Source organism: Eptesicus fuscus, chromosome 4, assembly GCF_027574615.1.
Source record: "Eptesicus fuscus isolate TK198812 chromosome 4, DD_ASM_mEF_20220401, whole genome shotgun sequence".
NCBI lineage: Eukaryota > Metazoa > Chordata > Mammalia > Chiroptera > Vespertilionidae > Eptesicus > Eptesicus fuscus.
In genome coordinates this window covers 3,948,095-3,960,109 of record NC_072476.1, presented here as the reverse complement: position 1 = coordinate 3,960,109, position 12,015 = coordinate 3,948,095, and the positions used below count along the sequence as shown (strand labels likewise).

General features: G+C 51.4%; 1 protein-coding gene across 2 annotated transcripts in view; it reads right to left on the bottom strand.

The window, feature by feature from the left end:
• PRKCB (protein kinase C beta) overlaps nt 1–9,752 on the bottom strand; it is a 305,124-nt gene extending 295,372 nt beyond the window's left edge. For both annotated transcript variants that reach the window (XM_008152760.3, XM_008152759.3), the window contains exons 1-2: nt 9,394–9,752; nt 8,463–8,494 (exon numbers count right to left, since the gene is read on the bottom strand). In XM_008152760.3, the coding sequence (XP_008150982.1) occupies nt 8,463–8,494; nt 9,394–9,566 (205 nt within the window). In that variant the 5' untranslated portion in view covers nt 9,567–9,752. The remainder of the gene's footprint in view (nt 1–8,462; nt 8,495–9,393) is intronic.
• Nucleotides 9,753–12,015: the final 2,263 nt, after the last annotated feature.

Genomic DNA, 12,015 nt, shown 5'->3' with positions numbered 1-12,015 from the left:
CCGGCCACCTGGTATCTGCCTGAAATAGAAGAGGTCCCTCTCCACCCCATGGGCTAACCCTGCTTCTCTAAGCGCGCTCTTTGGCCCAGGTAGAATGGCCAATACCGTCAACCATACGTTTCACACACACACACACACACACACACACACACACACACACAATAGCCAGGTAACCATCAGAATTCCCAGCTGCAGCACTGCCTGCGCTATAAAGACTGGCCCGCCTCCAGGGAGAAGGAGACCTTCCAGAGAGGGCTAGCCCCCATCACAAGCCGGATGGCTTCACCCACACTATCTCCCAGCTTCTTCTTCAACCCAAAGGGGCCCGCAAACATTCCACCCAAAGAGTGAAGAATTCAAAAATTTAAGTTTAAAAGATGAAATGGCCATCAACGTCTTTCCAAAATGAGGCCGTAGACGGGCCAAAGACTCCAACTCCGCTCTCCGAGGTGCCCACAAACTAAAGCACCGGGAGCCAGGAAGCGGTGGCCTGGGAAGAGCTGCGCTCACCCCGTCGGCTCCCCCCCCCGCCCCCTCCCAGCCAGGCAGGCACTGCTCTCTCAGAGCCCAGGGCGCCCAGCCTCTGAGCCCGCTGCCAGCTCCTTCATTCTTGCATCCTCCCTGGATTCAGGACATTCCTCTTGCCTCCCCAACAAGACTGTGAGCTCCGTGAGGACAGACGTGCCCAGCCCTGGGAGCAATGGGCATAGCTGCTGCTTGTCAAGGACACACCTCACCTGTGCCCTATAACCAGCTAGTTCACTGCTGCCGTTTACCTCTGAAGACACAGAAGCTCAGAGGCTTTACGTAGCATGTTCAAGGTCCCATAACAAAAAGCCAAAATTTAAACTGAAGCCTTTCTGTCTCCAAAGCAAAAGCCCTTCACCACGGCGGCAGCCCGGGCTCCGAACCGCACGCTGGACCCGAGCAGCAGGGGAGACGGGCGGAGGCGGGAGGTCCCTGTCAGAGGCACGGCCATGTCTGTGGCCCTCGCATCTGCAGTGCAGAGAGCATCCCCAGTCAGAACCATAAAAATAACCCGCAAACCACCTCCCAAAATAGAACCAGGAACAGGAAAATCCAAATGTCTCTTCGGGCTGTGAAAACGGCAAGCGTCCCTAGATTCTCTGGCAACTCGTCCCCGCTGCTTCTAAATGGCCGTTCTGTCTCTCCCACTGCCCTCCAAACCCACAAGCTTGGGATTTCAGAATCTGAGTCACTGTAATTATTGTTTTAAAATGCATCTCATTCTCTTCCCTTTCAAACATCTGGTCATTTCATTCACCCCCACACCTCCCACTTTAAAGCAATGACAACAGCCACTTCCTAGTCACTACTCTGCCTGCGCCAGGTCCAAACCCTCCGCTATGCTATGACGTCCGTCTCCCACCAGCTCCTCCCTCACACATCCTCCTTCCTGTGCCCTGCCTGTGCCCTGCTCGCTCCTCCACCCGCTCCTCCACCCGGCTGCGCGCCGCCTGCCTGAAACGCCCTCCCCAGCCCTCACCCCCTGTCAATCTGGGAACTCCTACTCCTTCTGTAAGATTGTTCCCAAATGTCATCTCCTCGGGAATCTTCTCCACCCCTACCCGGAGAAAGGATATCAGCCAAAGGGTGTTTACACCTTCGGTGTAGCGCTTTTCATTTATGTATCAGAACTAATCGGCCAAGCGCCGGTCTCGCCTCAAAAGACCAGGAAGATCTTCAAGGTTAAAGACAATGTTATATTCTCTTCAAAGCCCATGTTGCAACCTGACATTATACAATATACTTTTCCTGTTATTAATTAATTGCTGTTCTCCTTCCACTAAAGTGTAAATTCCATGAGAGCAGAGACTGTCTTGCTCACAGCTCTAGTTCCAGTGTTTATTTATTGCAGGCACTCAATAAATATTTGCCGAATGAACAAAGAGATGGGGAATGAATAAATGAGTGGATGATGGATAGAAAGATGATGGACGGATAGATAACTGGAGGGATGGATGATGGATACGTAAGAATGGCTGGGTGGATAGATGAATGGATTGGTGAGTGAGTGGGTGGAGAGAAGGATGGGTGGATAAAGGTAGGGTTGTGTTTCACCAGCCCAAGGTCATGGAATCATGAAGTCACAGAGCCAGGTCTGGATGTCAAGTTTGACTTTTGAGCCTGCACGCTCAAGCCCCATTTATAGGGCACCTCTGGAAGCCCACAGCCTGGTCACCGGGCAGTGGTGAGGTGAAAGAAAAAGAGTCTAGATTCCCGCCCTGAACATGGTTACTGTTGAGCTAAGTTCATTTCCATCTACTTAGCAAATGCCAAGACTCAGCAGGAAGGGACCAGAAGGGGACTCCGGGTCTGGGTCTGAGGTCGGCTTCTCACTCACTAGGGTGGCCTTCTGCTTGTGGGCTGAGGGAAAAGGAGACATCCAGGGGGCACGGGCGGACCAACAGGACAGAGGGCAACTAAAATGTACCAACAGCAGCAACAACAACAACAGAAAAAGACTGACACCCCTGAGTAGAAGCCGCCGCCTTCGCAGACCCTGCGGAGCCTACAGCTGCTGTCTCAGTCTCTGCAACACTGAGCTCCCTTCCAACCCCAAACGCTTCCAGGAGACTCAGCTCTCCCTCCCTGTCCACAGGAGGAACAGCCAGGACAAAATCAAGCCCAGAATTTGAACGGAACCAGGCTCAACAGTAGGTAAAAGGGGGTGTAGGGTGGGGGGTTTACAGGTATAAATTAACATTTTATGTTCTAATAATTCCTGGGAGTCCCTTTCTAATAAAAAATAAAACACATTTACTAAGTTCCCATGTGTGTGTCCGATGCTAAAGACATCTTAGCACCATACGGAGACTTTCTCCTGGATGAAATCAGACGGATGGAAAGAGAGGACAAAGCATATTGCAAAACTCTTTAAATTGTCCTGCAGATGAGAGAAAATCCTGCCTAAGCAAAAGGAAGGAAAGTTGTAGAATATCAGACATGGACCCGGGAAGTCGGGAGGCCGAGCACACAATCCTGTGCCCTTTCGCTGGAAGGCTCTACTCTCTCCTTCCTTTTCTTCCCTCTATTAGCTCAGCCTTTCTCTTCCACCTCTGAAATGGTCTGATTTTTCTGCTTTAGAACAACCACCTCAAATGCAACCCCCAAACAAAGAAGTCAGCTCGTGATCTGAGCTCTTAGCTAAACGATGAAGTTCTGTCTGCCAAGTGGAGAGAGGCATCTTAAAGTACCACGTGATTCTCCTAAACACTCACCTTACTTGCAGCCACGACACAAAGAGAGTCAGGCTTCCTGCAGATGGTCAGCAATAAGCCCTCCTGCATGTCTTTACCCAGATACGGCACCTTCAGCTCTGGCTCCTTCACAACTCAGTCTTGTCCCGACACCTCAGATGCCAGGAGGTGTGGTTTTTGTTTTTAATTCTCAGACCAAAGAAATCCCTGACTCCACCCCCAACCATTACCGAGGTTGGCATCCCATAGCACCCTGTACATTTCTTTCAAAGTACTTAACAAATGTGAAATGAGTATCAGTGTAGGATGTCTTATCTCCCCAATACACTGTAAACTCCATGACAATAAGGATGTCATTCACCATTGTATTCCCACCATTAAAATAGTACTTGACACATAGAACCTAATGAATGAATGCGGAAGGAAGGAAGGAAGGAAGGAAGGAAGGAAGGAAGGAAGGAAGGAAGGAAGGAAGGAAAAAACAGCTATATGTGGTAAATATATAAATTTCCATCAGATTTTCAAGTAGCCATCACACCTCTGAATGCCATATGTAAACACTGGAATTTACATACTCTAAAAAGCCCAACAGTCGATCTATGGAATATCACACAATTTCAATGGCTAGATTGGATGAGTGAAGTCAAATAATCCATATTACATCAAATGGCAAAATGATAAGGGGCAAAGCTTCTGAATGCATCAGCCAGACATTATGAGCTTTTCAGCTGATCTCCCTACTGACCCCAAAATTCATTGGACTGCAGTAAAAAAAAAAAAACAACAACAAAAAACAGAGAATGGATTTTAAATTGTATTTAGTAATTTAACAACCTGTAACTAAAAGGCATCCAAAGCAGGTGAATATTCTCAAAAGTGTGACACATTGATCTATTTATGGGTGTGCGCGGTGCGTGCGCACATGTGGCAGGGGTGGGGGAGTGACAGAGACGGATGCAGAAGGACAGGCAGAGAGGAAAGAAAGAGACCCCAACAGCAAGAATGTGTACAAGTTATTTTCAAACCTCCAGTTTGTCTTTTGGCCAACTACCTTCTCTATACCTTTTTCTCTGTTGACCCATATACATCATAAACGCTGTAGATGGCTCTGGGCAGCACCTAGAGTATCATCTGTACTCAGGAACAATATTTTTTAATTAACTTTCGAAGAAACATATTACAGCAACTAGATTTTCAAAGGTCATATTTTCCATATTTACTTAGAAAGGACAGCTGTTGCCCAGTGACAAAGCTGCAGGCTTTCCCTGCGTGCTCCACAGCTCAGAATGAATTAACTGCTGCCTTCTCACAAGCCGGCCTCCTTTGTAAGACCCAACAGTAACCCACCTACAGATTTTTATTTCACTTCAGACTTTGGGCCTGAAATCCCACTCCAGGTGGGAAAAATCAGAAAGTCAAACCATCAGACAGTCTTTCATCCACACAGATCCCCCGGGACACACTGAGTAAGCCCAAAGATGAGCGGAGTTTCACTCGCAGGCCTCTGGGCTCTGCTAGTGGGAGGGAGAGAGGTGGCATGATTGAAGCAAGCTCCAGTAACTTGAAACCTGACGTGGTGGTTGCTCACACGCACACGCACACGCACGCGCACAGACATGCACACACCCCACCACACTCTCTTTATGACTGTGCTGAGAAAATTCAACCTGACATGCAGAATATCATATTACAAGTCCGTAGGAAAAAATGATGCCAAAAGTAAAATGAATCTTTTGATTCATCTTTGATGGATGTTTTTCTAAAAGTGCACACTCTAATCGGTATGTGTTAACTACAGACGAAAATGAACTCGTATTCTATAGAGCTGCTGATGAAATAGCAATGGTTGGGTTCGTGCAATACATTGGGGTTTTTTAAGAATAATTTCTACTAGAATGCTTAAAAACATGTTTTCTTGTCCACACAGGAAAGGGGAGAACTGGCTTACTCATTATAATCACCAGTGTCTTCACAGTCAAAAAATTAGTGCACGGGGCTTTTCTATAGAGTCCATGGCAAGTTTAGATCTTTCTCACAAGCACGGGGGTGAGAAAAGATGCTCTTTACAAGCCTGGCTGTCTGGGCCCAAACCTGAGCTGTGTTCCCCAGAGCCTGTGGAGAAACAGACCAGAGAAGAAAGCCCATCTACAAACACGAAGGAGGCACAGTCATCTAACGAGTTCCAGAATAACTGTGTCCCTCGGTTTCCTGCAGCTAATCGAGTAATAATGAGCATCGCACTCAGAGTCACGGGCCCTTCGTGTGAACATTCCTCTCGCAACCCCTCAGCACTCCTCACCAGCACCCTCTAGGTGGGCATCGCTGGGCTCCTGTCACCCATGAGAAGTGAGGCCCCACAGTGGGTGGCTTCCCCACGGTCAGGCAGCGAGGGGTGGCACAGCAGAGCGCCGACCCAGCTGGATCTCACTCCAGCCCCACGCTATGAATTCTGAATCTCTGCATTTTATCGCCTTCCTATTCCTACTGAAGTGACTTCCTTAAAAAAATAAACTCTCCACTAAAGTGCAAAACCTTCTTGGGGGAAGAGACTAATTCCACCCAAAGGCTCGTCTTCATTACCATTAAAGCACAGAGGCAGCTTCCAGGCGCCTCTAAAGAATGCCACAGAGAGAGCTCTGCGCTGCTTGCCTGAGGGGTCCCGCTTCTAAGCCAGAAGTGAAGCAGTTTCCTAATATGGATTCTGAGCCCCAGGCCCTGCCACCAGAGACATCCTAACCCTACCTCTTCAACTAAAAGCAGAGAGGGAACCAGAGGGAGAGGTTCTGAGGCAGCCAGTCCAGAGTTCTGTCCCCTGGCTGTACAAAACCAGAGAATCTCATCTTAAGCTCCTCGCCCCCATCCTAGCATCCCCTATTTCCATGTCGGCACAACGGGCCATGGAGGCTCAGTGGCTTCCTTGCCTTATGATCACCCTACACACCTCCTAGCCAAGGCTGTGTCCTCTCTCCCCTTCTACTTTGAACACCTGAGTGAGGTGTTCACTCAGGCACACACACCTTTACTTTTAGCAGAAAACACAGCTCCTTGAAATTAACGCACACTCCTTTGCAGCATGGTGCGGGTATGCCATTAAGATCGAACTAAAAGCAGAGGCAGAAGTATCTGTGGCAACTTCCACAGTAGCAGTGCCGTTCTTTACCCTTTCCTTCCTGCGGATAAATAAGGATGAGCTGACTGCACAGTCTAGCATCCTTCTTGGACCACGAGATCTGTCACTCCTGGGACGGTGGAGCAGAAAACTGAAAGGAACCTAGGGCCCTGGACTCCTGACTTCGGGGTGAGAATGGTCACAGTTACTTTCTATAGATTAGATTCACTTTAGGAGGAAATATGTGGCACCAAAAATACTCACATAAGGAACTGCTTTATGGTGCCCAGATTAGTCCCGGGTAACGCAGCATAGCGGAGGAGAACTTCCACCCTTCCGGATGTCCCCGTACTGAGCAGCTCAATCTCAGGAGCTGCCCCAGCATCTTATATATTGCAACCACTTTGAGCCACTCCGCAACATTTTAAGGTGGATCCTGTTATTGGACCCATTTTATAGATGAAGAACTGGAGGTACAGAGAAGCTACATAACATGGCAGGGATTCAAGCTCACAGCGACCTGCCTGACACCCCGTGCATATGCCCACCACCCTACGATGCCTCTCAAGGAGAAGAGAAAGCGGGAGGCAATGGAACAAAAGGCACTCTTACTGGGAAGCAGCCATATTTCACTAGAACCCTTAATCCCGCTCCACTCTCGCCATCTTCTCCTGCGGCAGGTGTGTCATCACCCGCACGTTCTGCTCTTCCCAACCACCAATAACGGCAGGGCAGGCGGGACAGGATAGTAGCAGTGAGCGTTCCAGTCCCCGTGCCCTCAGCAGGAGACAAAGACAGAAGCCGACTCATTGAAGTGAAGGTCTATGCCGCACCCGACGTAGGTGTTTTGCTTGAGGGGCCAAAGTTCTAGAAAACAGCCCAACTGTTTGCAGCAGTACCTCTGTTGTTGGGGCTTGGGAAGTCCAGTGCAGTCCATGAAACTAGGGGTCACCGTCTTGTAAGAGAGGCTGGGGGGGGGGGGGTCTACAAGGGTCAAGGGCTGAGCCAGCCCTGCCCAGATCTCAGGTGAAGGGACACAGGAGGCTCAGAGGACAGCAGGCCCACGCTGCCGGCATTCTGTGCAGCTGACAATGCCGCCAGCACTCACAGGAATCACCGCACTGCTCCCTGGAGGTGGAGGCAATACACCCACACTGTCAATCAGGGCCACGTCCATGTCCTGCTCTGTAACACCTCAATGCTTTCTTCTCACCAAATTCAACCACACCGAGCCAAACTGGAAGTTACGACTCAAATGCTTGGGGAGGCCAGAAATGGGTGAAGCACGCCTGGAGGGGATCCACACAGACAACGCAGAGAAGGGCAGAGAGCCCCTCTCCGTCCAAATGACTGTTCTGACCAGAGAGCGGGGCCGAGTCTCCGCACACTTGAAGGTGGGAACTCAGAGATGTATGTGCACTCTCCCAGCTCGGAAATGTTGGCATCAAATTCAAAACATGGCTGACAACCTCAGGTCTCGACATGTCTAGGTGATGCGGCCCCAGGGAGAGAATCTGCACCCAGCGACCACTGAGGCCACATGCACACGATTAACAGACCTGCCAAGTTGGCCTCCCTGGCTTGGGTCAAGGATGTCACACCAGATGTAAGGACGCAGGCACCCAGTCACTTAGAGCCCTCCCATATCTCACCAGAATACCTATAGAAGGGGCGACTGAAACTAAGATCTGAGAGGCACCCCGGGGGACCACGCCTGCCATCACCGCTACAGGACTGCACCTCTGCGGAGTGGCAGCCCGCGGAGGCCTCAGAAGCTCACTCTGTGAGAAGAGGAAGCACAGGTGAGCAGGACTGAGGGGGGGGGGGGGTCCTCCAGCAGCAGGGCTGACCAGCAGGGTAGTCAATAGACCCGTTTAGACTCCTGCTGCTGGGAAGGGAGAAACGGGGGTGCACTCCTGGGCAGGTGAGGCCTCCCATCTCCGCGCCCCTTCCTGCAAGGCGCATCACTGCCCCATATACATACGCCTCTTAAAAGGACCCTCTGTGGTGATGAATCCCAGGCCACTGTGACAGTGATTCCTCCACTCTGCCTAACTCAGTCACTTCTAGAAAGTACTTTCACCATATCTTCCAAAAAAAAAAAAAAAGGCATCCCAGAGCACACAGCCTACCTTGGCACTGGAATCCTTGCTTCCCGAAGCCCCTGCAAAGGCAGAAGGAGGCAAGTCAGGCAGCTGGAGGGCCAGCCACCAGCAGCTAGTTCCCCACAGTCACCCCCTTCCTCCCCCCCCCCACCCCCACCCCCACCCCTTCTACCCCAGGTGCAAACTCCCAGCCACAGGCCGGTGCCCAAGAGTCTTCCGCCTTTGAGGGAGAGAGGGAGGGGGAGCGGGGAGCTCGGAGGTGTCCCCCACCTCCCCTCAGAGGGCAGAAGACAGGCGGCTGCGACCACCAGGTGGCGTTTCCGGGCGGGGGGGGGGGGGGGCGGGAGATGTGCCCGCAGAGACGCCCAAGTACCTCGGGGAAAGAAAAGAGATGAAGACGCAGTGGGATCCAGGATGAGAGAGCCCCCAGGGGGGCTGGGAAGGGAGAGGGGGCTCCTCGGGCCTAGAAGGGCAGGGGAGTCAGGGGCCCGCGGCGCTGTGAGGGGGAGGGCTCGAGAGTGGAAAGGGGAACCCAGGCCCTCGGAGAGGCGCGAGGAGAAGACAGCACCGGGCGCAGTCCCCGGAGGCGCCGGAGGAGGAAAGGATGCCCGTGCCCAAGGGAAATAGAGAGGACATCCAGGGCGCTGCCCCCGGAAAGGAGGGGTGGGGTGCGGGCCACTGAAGCCCGGAAGGAGGTAACGAGATGGGGCCCACGGGCGAGAGGGCACTCCCGAAGAGGGACAGACCCCAGCTCTGCGCGGCCCGGGCGCTCCGGAGGCGCCTGGAGCTGGCCCCCTGGAGCCCGGGCAGAAGCTGGCCAGGGGGTCCGGGCCAGAGGGTGGGAGAGGGGCACCCGGGACGCGGGGCCCGCGGGGCGGCTGGTCCCTCGGGGCACGGAGGAGCCCCGCGCGCGGCGCGCCGCTGCCCTCGGGCCGGGAAGGTGCCCGCGCGCCCTCACCAGATGAAGTCGGTGCAGTGGCTGCAGAAGGTGGGCTGCTTGAAGAAGCGGGCGGTGAATTTGTGGTTCTTCACCTCGTGCACGTTCTTCTGCCGGAGGGCGCCTTTGCGGGCAAAGCGCACGGTGCTCTCCTCGCCCTCGGCCGGCGGCGGCCCCGCAGCCGGGTCAGCCATCTTGCGCGCGGGGCGCGGGGCGCGAGGGGCGACCGGGGCGCGGGGCGCCGGCTGCGGCCGGGAGGCGCGGGGAAGGCGGCCGCTGCTGCCGAGCCGGGGCGCTTCCCTGCGCGGCTCGGGCGGCCGCGCGCTCGGAGCTGCGGCTGTCACTCGCCAGCTGCCGCGCTCGGCCAGCTGCGCTCGGCACCGCTGGTCCCAGCTGCGGGGGGTGGGGGCGGAGCCCGGGGCCGGCACGCCCCCTCGTTTGCATTGCGCGCAGGCCCCGCCCCTCCCGCTGCTTTACATATTGGCACCGGCGGCGGCGGGCCTCGCGGGGAAGCCAGCTCAGCCGCAGCTCTGCATCGCTGGGACTGCAACCTGCGGTCTGCAGACTCCAACCTCGCCCCTAACTCGTCCTCGGCCCTGGGTGGCGTGAAGGAGATGTGCACTGAGAGCGCTACGCGGGAGAAGAGAGAGCGGAAGGGCCAACGGGGGCTGGGAATGGGGGGTGGATAGGGTGGGCTCCATGGATTCCGCCCAGACCTCTACAGAGACTGGTACTCATCCACCCACCTACCCACCCCCCATCCATCCCGTTGGTCATTCTGCAAGTGTCTCCTGGAGGGATGGGTTCCCGCTGTCACACATTCAGGAAGGCCTGTGGCTCCACACCCTGAGACACACACACTGCAGAGGTAGGGGAGGAGACATCGTTAGGTTATATATATCTAACTCCACCACAAAGAGAATTCTTGGCTTTACTTACCCAGCAAATTAAGAGAACTTCCTACCTTCTGTCCATCCTCTCCACAGAGAGACTCAACTTCCTCTACTGTAAAATGGACTAATGGGGAAGGGAGATTTATTTGTTTTTATTGAAATTGTTGGAGTGACATTTGTTAATAAAATTATACAGATTTCAGGTGTACAATTCTACAACACATCATCTGTACATTGTATTGTGTGTTCACCACCCCAAGTCAAGTCTCCTTCCATCACCATTTATCCCTGCTTTACCCTCTTCTACCTCCCCCAACCCTCCCTTTCCTCTGTCAATCACCATACTGTTATCTGTGTCCATGAGTCTTTTTTTCTTAATCCCTTCACCCTTCTCACCCAGTCCCCAGCCTCCTCCCCTCTGACAGCTGCCAGTCTGTTCTCTGTATCCATGAGTCTGTGTTCACTTTATTTGGTAGTTTATTTTGTTTATTAAATTCCACATGTAAGTGAGATCATATGGTACTTGTCTTTCCCTGACTGGCTTATTTCACTTAGCATAATGCTCTCTAGGTCCATCCATGCTGTCACAAAAGGTAAGAGTTCCTTCTTTTTTCTGGCCAAGTTGTATTCCATTGTGTAAATGCACCGCAGCTTTTTTATCCACTCATCTGCTGATGGGCACTTGGGCTGCTTCCAAATCTTGGCTATTGTAATAACACTGCAGTGGACATAGGGGTGCATATTCTTTTGAATTGGTGTTTCAGGTTTATTTGGATATATTCCCAGAAGTGGAATTGCTGGGTCATAAAGCAGCTCCATTTTTAATTTTCTTGAGGTAACTCCATACTGCTTTTCACAGTAGCTGCACCAGTCTGCATTCCCACCAACAGTGCATGAGGGTTTCCTTTACCTCACATCCTGGACAATACTTGTTTGTTGATTTATTGATGATAGCCATTCTGACAGGTGATATCTCATCGTGGTTTTAATTTGCATTTTTCTGATGATCGTGACATTCAGCATCTTTTCATATGTCTATTGACCATCTGTGTGCCCTCTTTGGAGAAATATCTATTCAGGACCTCTGCCGATATTTTAATTGAATTGTTTGGGGTTTTGTTGGGGGTTGAGTTGTATAAGTTCCTTATAAATTTTGGATATTAAGCCCTATGTATTGGCAAATATGTTCTCCCATTCAGTGGGTTGTCTTTTCATTGTGTTGATGGTTTCCTTTGCTGTGCAAAGACTTTTTAGTTTGGTGTAGTTCCATTTGTTTATTTTTTCGTTTGTTTGCCTTGCTCAAGGAGATATATCAGAAAAAAATATTACTATGAGAAATGTCCAAGATTTTACTGCCTGTGCTTTCTTCTAGAATTTTTATGGTTTTGAGTCTACCATTAAAGTCTTAGATCCATTTTTAGTTTACTTTTCTGTATGGTGTAAGAAGATGGTCTAGTTTCATTCTTCTGCACGTATCTGTCCAATTTTCCCAACACCATTTATTGAATAGGCTATCTTTATCTCACTGTATGTTTTTATCTCCTTTGTCAAATATTAATTCACTATAAAGTGTGGGTTTATTTCTGGGCTCCCTATTCTGTTCCATTGATCTATATGTATGTTTTTATGCCAGTATCATGCTGTTTTGATTACTATGGCCTTATAGTATAGTATGAGTTCCAGTAGTGTGATTACTCCAACTTTGTTCTTCTTTCTAAAGACTGCTGTGGCTATTTGGAGTCCTATGTGG